General features: G+C 34.4%; 3 protein-coding genes across 5 annotated transcripts; 1 reads left to right on the top strand and 2 right to left on the bottom strand.

The window, feature by feature from the left end:
- Positions 1-4292: 4292 nt before the first annotated feature.
- On the top strand, positions 4293-4823 carry LOC137819119 (secreted RxLR effector protein 161-like). Its single transcript, XM_068622872.1, has one exon. The coding sequence runs from the start codon at positions 4293-4295 to the stop codon at positions 4821-4823; it is 531 nt and encodes a 176-aa protein (XP_068478973.1).
- A 1854-nt stretch (positions 4824-6677) lies between these two features.
- Positions 6678-8519, bottom strand: LOC137818478 (Homeodomain-like superfamily protein). 3 transcript variants are annotated; one of them, XR_011082078.1, is made up of 3 exons: positions 7371-8519; positions 7164-7220; positions 6678-6878 (listed from the first exon to the last, which is right to left on the bottom strand). XR_011082078.1 is itself a non-coding variant. In XM_068621931.2 (2 exons), exon 1 carries the CDS (start codon positions 8158-8160, stop codon positions 7378-7380), a length of 783 nt encoding a protein of 260 aa, XP_068478032.1. In that variant the 5' UTR covers positions 8161-8361; the 3' UTR covers positions 6678-6878; positions 7371-7377. The 3 variants fall into 3 exon arrangements, 1 of the variants encoding a protein (XP_068478032.1); XR_011082077.1 differs by having other exon boundaries at positions 7032-7220; positions 7371-8444; XM_068621931.2 differs by lacking the exon at positions 7164-7220 and having other exon boundaries at positions 7371-8361.
- A 4619-nt stretch (positions 8520-13138) lies between these two features.
- On the bottom strand, positions 13139-17604 carry LOC137818539 (uncharacterized). The gene is made up of 3 exons (XM_068622027.2): positions 16310-17604; positions 14575-15983; positions 13139-13461 (listed from the first exon to the last, which is right to left on the bottom strand). The coding sequence occupies exons 1-3, from the start codon at positions 16950-16952 to the stop codon at positions 13402-13404; spliced, it is 2112 nt and encodes a 703-aa protein (XP_068478128.2). The 5' UTR covers positions 16953-17604; the 3' UTR covers positions 13139-13401.
- Positions 17605-17804: the final 200 nt, after the last annotated feature.

Raw genomic sequence — 17804 nt, 5'->3', positions numbered from 1 at the left:
TCTACTTGTTGTGTCTAGTGCACCTAAAGATCCACCACCTCCACCAACCCTTCAGGTGCACAGTCGTCGTCAGACTCTAGCACAGTATCCTCAAAACTAGAACCAACTGGAGTTTATATGATTAATGCTACAAAAGGTTGCTATCTTCTAAGGTTGGACTAAACTTTCTATTGAGTGTGAATCTCAACATGTTATTCAAGCTCAATTCAATACTTCTATTATTCCTTGGGATCTTAGTTGTAGATGGTTGAATTGTTTTGTAAATAGTAATACTACGTGTATTCATTTTTTGCATATTTTAGAGAGGGTAATCATTGTACTGAGTTTTCCAGGGATGGATTTGATTTTATCTTTTATACTGTTTGCGATTAATGGGTCAGGTTTGGTACCCTCACTATTTTTTGTATTTTCCTCTTCTCTTTTTGTGATATTCTGAGGTGCTACATATGATTGATGTTGGTGTTAACATAGTTGGGGTCACAAACAACATAGTGATGCTTTAGTACTCTCATTTTTATTAAAAGAAAAAGATTAATGCTACAAAAGGTTACTTGGAAACAACAATTTTTTTTTATTTAAACTAAAATAAGAATGATTCCTTTAAAGTCTTGTCTAGTCATACCAAGTCTTATAAAGTCTCTTGTCCTTTTGTGAAGTTCTTCACCTTGGGTTTATCACCTCAGGAGTTTGAAAGCTGTTAACTCGTCGCCAATTCGTTAAGGAGGCTCTGATATCATGTCATTAGCAACTCTCCAACACAAACTGTTTAAGTGCATCGATTTTCATGATTACATCTCATAGAAGAGATGTATTTTTAAATTCATTATTAATGATAATTGTTCATATGTACAGAGATTAGTTTCATATAAGTAATTTGTCTTGGCTAATGTGTATTGAGGTCTGATCCCTGTGAATTTCATGAATCCAGTGACGGTAGTCTCATTAAGTGTTGCCTAGGTTGGAAGATTTCATCACAGTTGTTTTTCAGATTTGTGCTGTTCATGTGTGTTGGCTTTCTTGCTTGCTTGTTCTTTAATAAGTGGTCTTATCTTCTTTTTTTTTTTTGTCAGATGAAAAAAAAGAAAAACAGACCTCATTTGTAGGGTTTTGTGCAGATGAAGCTGACCATTCATGGGGACTGTGGAATATGGAAACAGATATTCGTTGTTTCTGCACAGGTCCTGTTGATGTACTAACTGAAGTTATATTGGCATGCATCATTGCTTATCTTGTTCTTGTTTTGCAAATCTTGTATATTAACAGTGTTCTTAGAAGGTTGACCCCCCATTTTTCTTTTTTCAGAAAGAGACGAGTATAGAGGTCTTTTTGTATAGGATCGTCTCTTGGTTCCTTTGTACTTTCCCCTCCTTTTCCTTTTTTCTTTTACCTTCTCATCTGTAGAGAAACACTTTATTTTTGTTTTACTAGATTAGTCAATGTATTATTACTCTAGATAATCGGGATAGAAATCATTTTTATTGGCAAAAGCCAATTCAAGTTTTTGTGAATACAAGTTTCCCAATGATATCATCTGTATATATGCAAATTCTCAATTTTGTAATCATTTTAAGTTTAAGAAAAAATCTCCCACTACCTTCTCCTTGTGTATCAACCAACAGTATGAGTTTTAAGTAAGGGTAGTTTGTGGGATTTGGCCATTCAAAATAAATAAAAAATATTTCAGGAATTTAAATTTAAATTTTTTAATATGTAGTTTTTTAATATTTTAAATCTCCAAGTATATTGAGTTATTATTGTTAGTTTACTTGATAAATTTAATTTTTATAATACTAACAAGAGTGAATATTAAATTGAAGTTTAGACTATATTATTAAATTTGTTGGTTTAAACTAATTTTATTAAATAAAATCTCTATTTTTTTAAATTGTGGTGGGTTTAGGGTCTACTTTCAGTGAAGTCCAAATGGATTGAGCTAGTCCGTTCTATCATTTTAAGGGCTTTTTTAGATAATAAGTTTCTCCATAATATTGAGATAAATATATAAAAATTTGCATAAATTTCGCTACTTAATCTATAAATAACTGATGTAGAAATTAAACATAAAAAAGTTTATACAAACTAGTTTATGTATAAATTAGTTTTAATTAATAAAAGACAATTTTAATTTTGTATTATTTTTATTTTAGAAATGTTAATTAAGAAATTTATTCCATGAATTCGTAATTATGAAGCCATAAGTTGGTAATTGTTCGTGATGTGAAAATGCTAAGTTGTTAATTAAGTTTAAATATTATGGTAATTTAACAATTTAGGATAACTTGTAAGTTTTAAACCTGCATTATCTCATCAAGTTGTTAAAGAAAATATAAGTTTGTTGATAGCAACACTTTAGTAAAGAAAGTATGTAACATTAATATGATGCCATAGTCAATAAAAAGGGCCACGTTATTGGTGTTTGTTTGTTACCATTTGTTAATGTATAAATTTAATTAAAATTGATTTAAAATAAATTTCTGAACAATAAATATTTTTTTTGTTTTCCCTATTCAATACTCTCTTTAATTTAATTTTTCTTACACTCATTTCTTTTATCACGACTCTATATAATCAAGTGTAACATTAATGAATTAATCAACTGAAAACTAACTTAAATTTCATTTATTAATTCATCTACTCCAATCAATATCATTATGTGTATGACCTTATAAATACTCACAAAGAAAGGTTGACATCTAGCAAATTATCACTGTTATGTAGCTCATGACAATTAATATTTCCTATAGGTAGAAGTTAGAGTGGCTTAAAGTCAAAGGATTGCTATCACATTATGCTTATGATGAGAAGTTTTTCTGATGCTTATATAACTATGAACAAACTTTCTTATAGTCCTAATTTCACATTTGTATTGTATGTCAACTTTTGATATGACATGACATGTGAGACATCACTCATCATTCATTCACCAATGTATAATCATGGTAAGTCCAAAAAAATTCATAAAATAAACAGGAAAAAATTGTGTCATGTGTTAAATTTGCTTATTTTTTGCCGTACTCATTTCAGTCCCGATTCAAGTTTAGGTTCGATTAATTCTTAGACTAATTAGGGATGGGAATGTAAGGTGCACGAGTTATACTATTTTATTTTTATTTTTTAATAAAAAAATTATTTTCATTCTTGTTATTATATTATATTTAATGAGTATAAAAGTTTTGTCACATCCTTATCTCCATGAAAAAGCGGATGATATCTTTTTTTTTATTCCCTAACTAGTCATACTTATAGAGTGTATAACAAAAGACTTATGACTGTGGAAGAGTCCATGTTGTCTTTGATAAAACTAACCCTATAAAACACGACTCTTTGAAGAATTATGCAGAAGAAGATGATCAGAACACCATTCTGCAGAAGCTGGAATCCTGTCCAGAAAAACAACCGATTGATTCTGCGAAACAACCTGTTGAAATTCTGCATCAAGATTATTTTCTCAAAGAATGAAGAATTCCTAGAGACCTTTATGTGGACAACATCATTGAACAGATTGATAAGGGAGTGTCTACTCGAAACTCTATCTCAAAGTACTGCAAACACATGGCTTTTGTATCTCAAATTAAACCTAAATCCATTTGTGATGCACTTAAAGATGAAAATTGGGTTGCTGCCACGAATGATGAGCTGAATCAATTTACTTGAAATGATGTGAGGTTTCTTGTTCCTAAAACTGATTGCATGAATGTCATTGGAACTAAGTGGGTGTTTAGAAATAAATTGGATGAATCTGGTGTAATAACTAGAAACAAAGCTAGGTTGGTTGCTAAAGGGTATAATCAGAAGAAGGCATTGACTATGATGAAACCTTTACACCTTAGGCTAGATTAGAAGTTGTGAGATTATTGCTTACATTTGCTTGTATGAATGGCTTCAAACTTTTTCATATGAATGTGAATAGTGCATTTCTCAATGGATTCATCAATAAATAAGTCTATTCTCCCAACCTCCTGGCTTTGAAGATCACCAACATCCTAATCATGTATACAAACTGAAAAAGGCTTTGTATGGTCTAAAGAAAGCCCCTAGACAGTGGTATGAGAGACTTAGTAATTTTCTCTTATCTTGTGGCTACGAGAGAGGCAAAATTGATAAGACTCTTTTTATTACAAATTCAATATCTACCATCATCTTGGTTCAAATTTATGTTGATGATATCATCTTTGGGGCTACTAATGATTGCCTATGTGAAGAATTTGTTGCAGCAATGCAGGGGAAATTTGAAATGTCTATGATGGGGGAGTTATCATTCTTCTTAGGGTTGTAAGTCAAGCAATTGAAGGATGTGTCAAACTAAGTACTACAGGGAGATTCTCAAGAAGTTTGAGATGGAAAACTGCAAAGAGGCCTCCACACCAATGTCAACAAGTTGTTATATGGATGCTGACTTGGCTGGAACAACAGTGGATCAAACCAAATTCATAGGATTGATTGGTTCCTTGCTATATCTCACTGTTAGAAGGCCTGACATCATGTTTGTTGTTTTCCTATGTACTAGATTTCAATCAAATCCAAAAGAACCTCACTTCAAGGCTGCCAAACGAATTCTAAAATACCTTAAGGGCACAACCAATGTTGGTTTATGGTATCCCTCTCACTCTCCTATAAATTTGATTGGATATTCTAATTCTAATTTTGCAAGGTGCAAGATGGATAGAAAGAGCACAAGTGACACATATCATCTTCTTGGAGCAAGCCTCATATCTAGGCATAGCAAGAAGCAAGCTTGTGTGGCTCTCTCAACTACAGAAGCTGAGTATATAGCTATTGGTAGTTGTTGTGCACAAATTCTTTGGATCAAACAACAACTATAAGACTTTAGCTTGAAGGTGAACAATGTACCTTTGCCTTGTGATAATGCAAGTGCTATCAACCTCACTAAAAATCAGATTCAACATTCAAGGACTAAGCACATTGAGATTTGCCACCACTTTATAAGGGATCATGTGAGTAATAGGGATTGTGAAATTCAATTTATTGAAACTAAAAAACAACTTGCTGACATCTTCACTAACTCACTACCTCGAGAAAGGGTTTTCTTCTTAAGAAATGAGTTGGATATCCTTGATTTTCAAAATATTTCTTAATCTTTTCTCTTATTCTATTTGGGAAGACAAATAGGGGGAGAAATTGTGGTTTCTGTGTTGTAACCTCTGCTACATTGTTTTGTCACTGGATTGATTGGTTTTTCTGCTTTAAAGCTTATACAAAAAACTGGTTCTATGTGTCTTGTTATCTTGCTGGTATACTTGCTTTGTATGTGTACAAAATTTGTTTTGCAGGACCTTTCAAGTTAAAAAACTACAACACAAACAAACCAGGAATTTGTCTTCATCAAATAGGGGGAGATTGTTGAACAAGATGCTTTGATGTCTCCAAATGCATATGGACAATTTGAAGACCTTGCTATTGGGTGTGTGTATTGTTTAGTTGTTTAAAACTTGTTAATTCACTCCTTAAAATGATCCAAGTTCATTTGAATCTTAATCTTTTTTAAAATATGGATTTTTAAAATTGTTTGGAAAAGCTTAGCTTTGTTTTGTCTTTGCTGTCAAACAAAATTAACCGATTATTTCGATAAATGAACTGGTTGTTTTCATGAAACCATAACAGAAATTTATTTCAATCTATTGTTTTGAAGAAAAAAAACTGGTTTTCATAATAGAATTATGTTATGTGTTTTAAACTGTTTTAAATAATTTCAATTGCTTTTTAACCGTTTTGATCACTTGATTGAGGTTATATAAAGGTTGTTTAATGCTCCTTTGTATTAACTAAGCAAGAAAAATTATCAAAAATGATTTTCAAGATTTCAAAATCTTCTCTTAGCGTGTGGAATAAGATTTGGTTTTGTAACAGCGCTATGCTAAGATTTGGTTTTGTAACAGCGCTATGCATGTGTGATACTGAAAAAATCTTAGCGAGGAAATTTTCATCATGTGGATATATAGAGAAATGCATAATAACTACCTTTCCCTGGGGTTCTTATAGAAGTGAAAGCAGTAGCCATTACGGTAGAAAAGAAAATATGTTGGTTATTGGAGGGTTGAACCAGAAACAGAATCATAATGCGGCCTTGAACCAGTAAAAGAATCATTACACCCTAGTCTCAAGAAACTGGGGCAGAAGCCATCAAGCATAATATTTGGCTCTAAAATAACCCTTTCCAGCATAATAAGCACAAGATGCATATAAATGTACCAGATAAAATCAACTGCTAATAATCTTGACTTCCATTAAAATAATTGTTAAGAGATATAAATCACTCCAGCAATGACTTGTGTACTTTTGTCATGAATTGGTTCCAGACAGACATATTGACCTCTATTGGGACAATTGTGGAGAAATAAAAACATGCACTATTTGACAGAGAAGATAAAAATGTTTGTGACTCTTCCTTTAAAGTGATAGTTTTCTGGTATGTTTGTTTCTAGTTTAACATTCATCCGAATTGACTTTTTCACAACAAAGTTATAATATAAAACAAACACAACCAACGAGCACATTAAGCAGATCAGTATGTAACAAGGGGAATAGAAACTGGGTCAGAAATGGAAGAAAAAACATAAGTTCTTTATTCTGACCTATCACAATACTTTCCCAGTTAGCATGGATAAGCAGCTATAATAAGTAAACAACTTTTTCATAGGACGCAATAAAAATGAAGCAATTATTGTAAAGGCATCGCTTGCATTATAATCAACTAATGTAAAAAATTAACTTACCCTCCTCATTGAGGTGAATAGTACAGACTCTAAATGCAACAATAAATAGAATAAACATCTAGCAGCATGCTATGCAACTAGTTTTGCAGACTCTTCCATGGTAGAAACCAATCAGAGCTTATCTCGATCATTATATTTCACAATCTGCAGGCAGATCAACCATGTTAGTTGTAACCATGAATCCATAAACCAGGTGAACAAAAACAATAGACAAGAAAATATAATCAAAAAGGTTAAACATGTTTCTAAGAATGAATAATAAATAATACATATACGAACAGAGTAAAGGTCCTTTACATGTCAAGGAATCCCAAACTGCCATGGATTGTAAGTTTGCTCACTTTTAACATTGCAACCCTTAAACATCATCATGTGAAGAATGATCACTGATTCATTAACAATATAAGTTTTTTAATTCAGAGTGCATGCCTGTTAAACCCATCTCTTGATCTCTTCTTCCATCTCACTTGGTCATAGGAACTACACCTGACACATTTCCATAAACAAATGACCAAAAGTGAACATTTTCCCTAAAAGCATGTTTAACCCTAACTACAAGGAGTAAGCAAAAACAGTGTGTGAAGTAATGAATATCCAAACATAGAATTAAAATTGGAAAATGAAATGAAATGAAACCTTTTTTTCAGATTTGTTGAGTGATCTTGATCCTCTTGTTAGACCCAAACGCTCTCCCAATGGAATCAACGATCCTCCGCTGCGAGTCCAGAATCATCTGGATCCGCTTCTTCTCCATCTCCAACCTACACCTCTCAGTTTCCTTCATCATCTCCATCTTCAAACTCTCCATTCCAATAAACCTCTCAGCGAAAGCCCTAATCTCCGCCGGAAGCGCCAAAACGTCGTCGCGATCGTCATCGTCGTCCTCGCCTCGTTCTTCTTCAACACGCTCCCTCAAAAACCCTCTTTCACCGCTTCTCATTCTCACGGGCCTCTCGCTGAGAATACAGCTAATACTCTTCGACTTGACAAAGCTCGCATCGCCATCATTATCGTTCTGATAATTGGCGTCCTCGTCGGGGTCCGAATCGGTGTCGTTTTGGAAAGGGGCGAGGGCGGAGATGGGGAGGGGGCCGCGTTCGAGGTCCTCCATGAGAGCGTTGTACTGCCAGGCGGCGGGGCGCAGCGTGGCGGCGACGTGTTTCTTCTCGGCGCGGTGGCGCTGGCGGAGCTTCTCCATCTTGTGGCGGCACTGGAGGGCGGACTTGGCGGGGTAGGCGAGGTCGTAGCCGCAGCGCGCGGCGACGACGACGGCGACCTCCTCCCACTGGTTGTGGCGGAGGGGCCCGCGCTTGAGCGCGTACCACTTCTCCTGGTAGGCGCGGATGAGGTGGACAGTTTCTTGGTGGGTCCAGGGGATGGGTTGGGGCTTCTTGGTGGGCGAAGCGGCGTCGTTTTGGGTGGCCATGATGAGAGTGAGTGTGTGGCGTGTGGTGCGTGTTTTGGGTTTATAAGTTTGTTATGAGAAATTGGAAGTGGTTATGAGAAATTGGAGTGGTGGTTGTAAGCAAAGGTTTTGGTGGGTTTGGTTGACATTTGGTGGCAAGGGTGGTGATGATGGATTCTCATACCATCATATGCTCCTCCTGTGCTAAAACATCCTCTTTACATTTATGCTTCATTTTCTAATTTTCTTTACTTCTTAGAGAGAGATTTGGTTACAACACACTATCCTACTACTAATCAAAATTTGACAACACAAGTACAAAGCAAGTATTTTTATAGAAGATTGTTTCCTTGCATGAGTAGGAGAGGCTTCAAATGGATGGGATTTATATTGGTGAATAGGTTATTTGTTGAACAACATTGGATTCTATCTAATAGAAACGTCTGGGTTTAGATTTATGTTTTGAAAACCTGACACTGTTCAACTTTATGCATACAAAAGAATGAGATTTATATGTGTATGAAGAAGTATTATAGTTATAGGGTTATTTTAAGATATGTGAATTGATTTTATAAAATTATGAATGAAAAGAATAAATTCTTAATTTTATTTTTTATTAAACTTGTATCGAACAGTCTTCGGTCATCGATTCCAGTGACTGATCTCAGACATCGCACACCGGTGCCTGATAGTAAAGATGGGTCATGTAAGGTGGGCCCCAGATACACATATCAGGGTGTTGGTCAGTCTTTGGACATTGGTACCATAGACCTCGACGTTGGAGATCGACATCAGACCTCGCCAGAAGAGGGAGAGATCGGACGTCAAGGGTCTGAATAGTTATATTGGGCCACGAAAGGTGGGTCCTAGAATTACACAGTTATCAGTTGAAAACATCATATATGAGGAAAACCTAAGTCACGAGGGATCCATGCAAGTGGTGTGTATAGCGCATTCAAGCGCGACACGAGTAAACAGTCATTGGAGGCGTTAAGGCCTATTGGGGTTAGGGTTTCCGAAGGAAGCTGCATGCATGACACGTGAATACTTAGGGCACCCGCATAACAGATGGCCCCAGAGACTTGGTGCACAAGTTGGTACCCAGGCGGCCATTATGTTAGTCGTTGCACTCCAGTTAAGGGAAGTTCCATGTGTCAGATTACGCTAAGATTATGTAATAGCGACGCAGGGACATTCTCCAAGGAACCCTAGACATGGGTAAGGGAACAAAGGTAAACCCTAGTTTCAATCTATATAAAGGGTGTTAAGAACCCTAGCAAGGTACACGGTTTTTAAGACTGAAACTACTTTATACACTTAGTGTTTCTTTGCCCTTATACTGACTTGAGGATCGGAGTGCAAACGGCCATCAAGGCGCCTTTTGTCTTTGCAGGTGAGAGATTCTTCGATCAAGGAAGCACGATTCTCAGGCGGAGATAGAATGGTCAAAGACTGTCGTTCGAGTCAACCGACAAGAACAAAACTCTTTAATTGAATTAAATATATGCATAACGTAAACCAAACCACAAAAAGAAAAAAAGAGTTTTATATCTCAATCAATCAAAATTGCATCTCAAGTTTCTTTGTAGTTGTGTTGAATAGAAGAAAAAAGGTGAAATCTAGTTAATTGATGAATCTGGAAAAAAAACTGGACATAAGGATCCACCCACTAAAAAAATGACAGGGGTGGGGAGAATTGATGTAAAAAAGAAATTGAATCAGAGATTTGCAATCCCACATTTGATATTGTTGCTTAAGAGAGTGTGGTTGAGTTAGGAGATTGATGTTTCAATCTTTTCAAAAAATGAAGGGTCTCTAAAGCTTTGTTGGTGAAGAAGCAAAACGATAGAGGAAGAAAAAAACCAGTAAAAGCTTCCAAATCTGGTGAAGCTAGTCCATTGTCTGCTCTCCCAAAACCTTTCCTCCAATTTTGTGTCCCTAAACCCTCACTCCCCCAAATTCTGTAACTCTCTCTGTTACACCCTTTTCCTCGCCACCCACATTTGCTCCGCAGATGCACACTCCTTTGCCAACCTCTTCTTCAAATTCATCTCCAAAGCCCAAAACGACAACAATAAATGGGCATTCGACATCAACATCGTATTGATTGACAAACCAAAAGATAAGAATTGTGAGAAATTGAACCTACATGAATCGTGATTTCACTAATGAATTTGGGATTAGGGTTTGTGCAGATGGAAAGATAATATTCAAAAGTTAAAAATAAATATAATTAATAATTAATTATAAACATGCCATAATACGTGTCTTCTCATTACCACTTAAGTTGTTCATGTTAATATAAGAGAATGGACCAAATTATATACCTTTTAAAATAACTTGGGACCAAATTCATTGTTTTTAAAATCACTGTAATAAATTGAATATTGACCATAAATGTAGGGACCAAAAAGGTAATTAAAAATATAATTTATATATAAAAGTTACATTTAATTTAATCAACTACATTATTCAAGTTAATTCATTATGCCTATCTAGTCACTTATCGAATAAGAAAGAAAAACAATCTAAGAACACAAGTTTTGAACCTTATAAGACTTTATTTAGTCTCTTATAACACCCTATTACACTTAGAAACCTTATTTATATATGTACCCTTATCACAAAATAAAGCAATTACAATGACAAATTCACCTCAAAAAACATTGAGCATAGCAAAATTGAAGGAAACTCAAACAAAGAGCTAGATTATCTTCTTATGCCAAGGAATTAATCACGAGTCTCAAGTAAGAAGGCGAGAAGATATGTTTTCTTCAATCAAGGTCTCTCTCTCAAAAGACAAAATGCTTTTGAAAAGATTGCAATTGATATGCTCTACTAGAGAATGTCACAATCGTGATTGCATATGGCACCACTAAGAGTTGTTATTGTTGGTGCAATTTGCTCTAAAATGGGAGGTTGAATGAAGCCTTTATACTATTTTCGCAACAAATAATTAGATTGTCTAGTTATACCATCTAATGGATCGTCTAACATAAAAGTATAAGAAGATTGTCTAACCGATTGTTTAGTAAAATCGTCTGGTGAGTCGTCAAATAGTGAGAATTAAGACAGCAACAGAAGTAAAGAGATATCAACACAAAAGATTTATCTTAGTTCACCTAAACCTTGACTATGTCTAGTCTTCTTAAGCAACTGCTTAAGAGCTTCTACTAACCAACTTGTTATAACAAGTATTCTCACATCTTCAAATATTTTCACATATATTCAGGTTCAACAAGTATTTTCACCTCTCCAAGTTTACATTTAGTATTAGCATCTCTCGAGGTTACAACTTCTTAACCTTCCCCTGAGATTAAAAACTCTCCAAACAAGCAATAATACATTCTCAAAGAGAGCACAAAGAAAGTTCAGTGTATAACTTCACAACATGAAGAATTACAATAGTTCAACACTCAACACAATAGCCTAGATGCTCTAATAACTAAATTAGACATTCACTACAACTCTTATATATTTTCAACAAGATTACTAATATGACTTTTATTGCTCGACTTGTCTTACTTTTATTTTGTCCCTTCAATTTTTTTATATATCTCTTTTAATTTGAAATTGATCATCGAATTAGTTAACTTTGAATCTTGCATTACCTTCTATCTTCATCTTTCTGGTATGAGATCCTAAAAAAACTTAGATCAATTTGTTTTTCTTTGAACCTAACAAAATTAATTTGAAAGTAATCACAATATGGATTAGTAAAAAATAAATCAAAACTTAAACTAATAATTTTCTCTTTCCAGAATTTTCACGATATTAAAACAAAACATTAAAGATTTTCAGTTGTTCAAAATATTTATGTTTAGAAAGATAAACATGATAAAAAATAATTACAAACGTTAATTTGATCAAAGAAAAGATAAACCTTAGAGATGTAAAAAAACAAGGATGAACAGAATAATCTCATAATTTTAAATTTTAACATTTTTTTAGTATAGAATATAGTAGATATGTATATTAAAAAAAATTTGTTCAACTCTCTAAATAAAAATTGTTACACATTCAACTTGTTCATTAAATCGTCTAATAACTATGTGCTACAAATGTTTAGAATGTTTAGAGTGTCTAATAAATTGTTTATCATACTATAAACACTCACTGAAGCTATAAAATCACTATTTAGATATTTCAATATTAACACAATTTTTGTTTTCATCAAAACATAAAAATATACATAAGAGACTGTCTAGCATCAGGAAATGTGAAGTGTCTCATTCATCTTATGACACTGTCTAAAGACATAATAAATAAAACGTCTAGACATATTGTCTTAACTGTTTGTCTCAACTTGAACTTAACACTTTATGTCCACATGTTACGTCAGAGAGTCCAACTATGTAAATTTCTCACTTTTCACATTATTAAGACTAATTTGGCAATAAAGAAAAATGATTTGAAAGAAGAATTATAAAAATAAAAGAAGTGGTTTAGAAAAATAAAAACTCTTTCTTCCCGAAAAAGAAAAAAACGTATAGAAGTTTCTATGCAAAATAGTCCATGAAGGAAAAAGATTTCAAAAAGCACCAACTAAAAGTTTCTAAATGCTTTAGATACATAAATTTTATCATAGAATTTATAGAATATAATAGAAGTGAGAATATAGAGTGAGGGACATATAGAGTTCAATTTCAGCAAAATTTGATATAACTGAAGTTGTGCATCAAAAATACAACTTCAGTTTAACAGTAAACTGAAATTGTCCATGATAATAAGTAAGACTTGCCCAATTTCAGAATAAATTTTTTTGCCCATTTCAGAAAATATTAAATGGTATTACACCATTTGCAGAAAGAAACCTAAAATCTCCAAAGTTTTTATACCAATGGTCTTTCATTTAAATACTCATAAGATCACTTTTTCTAAAAAGCAAAATCCCACCAAACAAGCACATAATCATTATTACTGCAAAAAGAAATGAAAGCAATAATTCATTCATAAGCTGCCCTATATCCTCTATAGACAAGAAGAACACCTCAAGCACAAGAACAAAGCAAGAAAATGATATATACAGTTCTCATCCCTACACTTGAGCCAAGTTTCTTCACAAGGCAAAATAACACTACACAGAGAGCGAAATTTTCGAAAGAATTGTACTTTTATTTTAACTACATTATTTAGCCTAGAGGACTATGAAAAGGTTTATTTACATAACTAAAAGAACTATGATAAGGTAAAAGAAATAGTACTAAATTCTAGTAGCTACCAGAGGTGGTTTTGTTAACAAGTTCAAGGCACATTCATGACTTAGCTGCTTTCACCTTTCTCCAAATTCACACTTTGGCTGCGTCTTTTCCTTAAGCTCACCTAAAATGAAGGGGTATAATCAGCATTGGTCATCAAGCAACATAACATATCTAGTGGTTTCATTATGAACAGTCACAAAACATCAATGACAAATGCAAGAATGTACAAGATACTTTGAATCCTATACAATGACAGGATTATTCTTAAAATATAAGGAGTTAGATACTTACTTAGATATGTATAAAAAGGTGTGTAATTATGCAAATCCAAATTTAGAACATACTTCTTGGACATTATTGAAAACAAAAAAATTATAAATCATCATAATTTACTACCTATTGTCTGCTAACAGAACTAGCATTATCAATTTTGATTCTGTTTTTGAAATCATCCAAAAGAGGACAGTTTCCATTTTTTATTTATCAATGGACAATGCTTTGTGTATCTGCATCATACATGCTTGTATGTCTCACATGGCTGTTTTGGATTTTCATAACTTTTATGTACATCGATGAAGTATCTAACAGTATCAGTATTGAATTAGGATGTAAAACAAATCAAAGAATCAATCTTTATAGATTATCTCCAACCAAAATCTATTTTGGATATGAATTGAAATACAAGAAAATATCATTGCAAACAAAATTTCCTTAATGTGGAGTAACAACAGCTTTTGAGTTAGACCTTCATGACTATGCTTTTCGGTGTCCGGGAGTGAATGATTAAGGAGAGAACTGGAAGAAAGGTGCTTGGTAAGAGATACAATTCAACTAAATGACTAAGCAAGAAATCTGCTTAAATTACATTAAGACAAATTTAACACAAGATTAACAATACATGAAGTAAAACCAAAGTTCTTTTGATCACCAGAACTATTGTTAGATAAAATTGTCTAACTTACCAAGCCTGACCCAAATATACTGTACAACCATTCCCTTTATCATCAAATATGAGAATCTGAGCTTGAAATTAAAAAGCTCTACAATCAAGATCAGAACTACCTTAACCAATGATAGTCCACTACATTGTTATGTTCATATATTGAATTTGTATTTGCAGAGTCATGTTAAATTCAAGCAAATCTTTATCATTTGTCTCATAACAAAGAAGCATAATGAACCATTATAAGCTAGAAAGAAAGAATGATGAACACAACAACCATATAAGTTATACCTTAGATGAGGACGGGGGCAAGGAAGCCCCACGCACAGGATTTCTCATATTTTTAATCTTTTGGAGATTGTTTGCTATATCCTCCAAAAGCTTCAACCGCCCTTTTAAACTTTCTCCATTTTCTTGGAAGGAAGACAATTTTTGCTTCCCATATTTGACCTTCCTCAACCTTTCTCCGAGAATTTCAATCTCATTGCCAATCCTTAATTTCTCATTTTCAAATGCACTTGAAGAATCACTTCCATAATCAAAAGGCAAAGTATTGGATCTTGAGTTTGACAACATGAGTAACTGACTGGAGGGGCCATCAACACTATTACCATTTTCTATCTTATTTATCCTTCGACAATTACGTAATGCATTATTGCTCCGTACTTTTCGACTTCCAAATTCAAGATACCTAGTTGTGATTTCACTTGTAACACTACACAATGAGGAGGAACTTAACTTTTCATTTTCCTCTTCCCTTTGTTCTACGTTGTCTTCAATGACATGGATATCAAGAACATCCGGATCAGTATCATAAAAAAACCTGCGCAGTTTGTCATGCATTTGAGCCTTTTTTTCTATGCTTTTGTCCGGTTCTTCTCCATCTTCTGAATTGGTGCAAGTCTGTGAAACCATATAACTTGAGGAAATATCTGTTATTTCATCTTTCTTAAAAAATGATATGGTGCTTCGATCTTCATATGTTTCAACTGAAATTGGAGTCTTTTGTCCACATAGATCATGTTGCACCATTGCCTTACCGTATGATATGCAGCTTTGATCTTCATATGTTTCAACTGAAATTGGAGGCCTTTGTACACGTTGATCATGTGGCACCATTGCCTTACAGCTTTGATCTTCATATGTTTCAACTGAAATTGGAGGCCTTTGTCCACATTGATCATGTTGCACCATTGCCTTACCATACAATTGATCACTTCCTTTTGAATCCATCTGCCTATAAGATTCAAGTTCCTCTTCCAAAAAGTGATTCTCTCTTTCCCTTCTTATAAGGATCTCTTGCAGAATATCCATCTCTTCTTCATCATAAGCAACTCTTTCTTCTATCATCCTCTGGTATTGCCTCATCTCCATTTCCAGTGATGCCTTCTCCTCCTGCAGGCGCAGAATCATAGCCATGGTTTCATCAGCAGCAGTAGCAGCTGAAGCTCTCTCCTTGTCTAACTCAAGGTAAAGAGCAGTGTAGGCCGCTTTCTCTTCTTCAAGTGCCATTTCTAACATCTTGAAACGGTCCTCTTCATTACGATCAATCTGGACGTTGTCACACACATTATCCATGTAGTGTTCCAATGACAATAAACGTTTGTCCTGTCCTGGACTATCAACCATCGATCCATTAAATTCATAACTATGACAGGTCTTTTCATCCAAATCATGGCATGTTTGATCATCTTCGCCATCTAAATAGAAGGATGACAAATCAGAACAAGTCAAAAACCAACATCAAGTATGTATAGAATCATAGAAATATATATATATGTGTGTGTGTAATAAACAGGTCTTCAACAAGAATATAAGAATCAACTTGTTACCAAACCCAATCCTAGGACAAGCATTCGTCATCATAAGCACAAGACGATGACCTTGATAGTTTGCAAGAATCATTAATATGTTAAAATATGGAAGGTATTATAACATATATTAGAGACTACAAATTCACACTAACATGTTAATTTATCTTAAAGCATCAAATGCACAAAAGCTATGCCAGAAACTTCAGACTTACCAACTACACTAACTCCTTTCCCTGAAGTAGGACTCGTGGTTGCATTGGTTTTACCTCTACCATCAAAAGGCAACAAAGGAGTGAGGACAACATCAGATTGCAGATTATCTAATGGAACAGCTGAAGAGACTTTCCCAGGATCAGAACTACCCCTTCTCCGGCGACGGATTCCAGACCTACGTTTCGTACTCATGGCCTTCTTCCCCTTAGCATTATACACATTTTCCCTATCAACAAAGGGAGAAAAATGCGGACTGGAACATGAACTGCAAGATGCCTCATCTTCCAACTCAACAACCCTATGATCATGTATTCTCTCAGCAACCACTTTATCGTTGGCACTGAATGAATGACCGTGAATCCAAACCAAATCAAAAGGGAACCTTTTAATCGCCATAACTTGAATGGAACATATCTTCCTTGAAGGCCATTCAAGCAGCAGTTTATGCACACAGAAACGGCTATCCCTATACCCAAAACTCCCTTTGCAGGGACAAGGCAAAGAAAGACCAAAAATTCTAAACCATTCGGAGACACAGAAAGCAAAAGCCGAAGCACACAACAAGAAATAAGCTAGAACAAGGTCAATAAAAGCACCAATAAGTCCTCCCAACGTCCAAGAGTGAGTCTCCTGCGAAGCCATCTTCCTCTAAAGTGCCCAGAAAGACCATTACATGTAACAAAAGAAAAACAACACATAACACACAAAACCCACCAAGCAAAATCCAAAATTTTCACCGACCCTTATCCCAAAATTCTAGATTTAAAGCATCCATGAGACAATAAAGGTGTGTGGATCAAAGGGGTCGGATCAAAGCAGGTGGTAGAACAACTTGAAGAAAAAAGCAAAAGCACACAAGAAACTCAAGATCATGGTTTGGAGCAATCAATAATCCAAACCACAATTGCAGTTCAACCCTTTGGTTATTTTTCTTCCTAAATTTTGTGAAAAATGCATAGAGGGTTGGTTGGTGCCTTCGGTAACCAAAGAAAGTATAACAAGGGATAAAAAGTGGTACTTTCTTCAGGGATAGGATTTAAAAGGGAAATATTGAAATAACAATAAAAAAATGAAAAGAAAACACAGAGCGGAATCAAGGATAATGGTGACGATGATTAATAGAAGAATTATGAGATTGGCAAGTCTTAAATCTTCTTTGAAAAATAGTTTATTATTGCAACCAACGAAGTTGCATCCGATTTCTTCATTGTTGGTGGGACAGAAAAGAACTACCAAGGAAAGGTAGAAGGCCCCACAGGAAAGAAACGACGCCGTTTGTGACACTCCAGAACTTGCCACGTGGGTGTTTTTTTTTATTGTTGTTATTTGCTTAGCCTTAGCCCACGTTTTTGGTTTGGCTTTTTGTTTTATATTCATTTTAACACAATCATTGTATTCATAGTTATTAAAGTATCTTTAAAATAGTTTTATACAAACAGTTACGTCAACAACGTTATTACATGCTCTTTTAAAATCTCTTCATTAACTCTATAA

The sequence above is a fragment of the Phaseolus vulgaris genome, chromosome 10, assembly GCF_051622355.1.
Source record: "Phaseolus vulgaris cultivar YP4 chromosome 10, ASM5162235v1, whole genome shotgun sequence".
Lineage (NCBI taxonomy): Eukaryota > Viridiplantae > Streptophyta > Magnoliopsida > Fabales > Fabaceae > Phaseolus > Phaseolus vulgaris.
The sequence above is the reverse complement of the archived record's forward strand: the minus strand, read 5'-3'. Positions and strand labels throughout refer to the sequence as shown.

Bases quoted from the DNA above. Each gene is read 5' to 3' on its own strand.
- LOC137818539 (XM_068622027.2), bottom strand. From the start codon at position 16,952: ATGGCTTCGCAGGAGACTCACTCTTGGACGTTGGGAGGACTTATTGGT. The intron at 15,984-16,309 runs GTAAGTCTGAAG...CCTTCTATTTAG, and splicing joins GAAAGGAGTTAGTGTAGTTG to ATGGCGAAGATGATCAAACA. The intron at 13,462-14,574 runs GTATAACTTATA...CCTTCATTTTAG, and splicing joins TGCCCCCGTCCTCATCTAAG to GTGAGCTTAAGGAAAAGACG.
- LOC137819119 (XM_068622872.1), top strand. From the start codon at position 4,293: ATGTGTCAAACTAAGTACTACAGGGAGATTCTCAAGAAGTTTGAGATG.
- LOC137818478 (XM_068621931.2), bottom strand. From the start codon at position 8,160: ATGGCCACCCAAAACGACGCCGCTTCGCCCACCAAGAAGCCCCAACCC.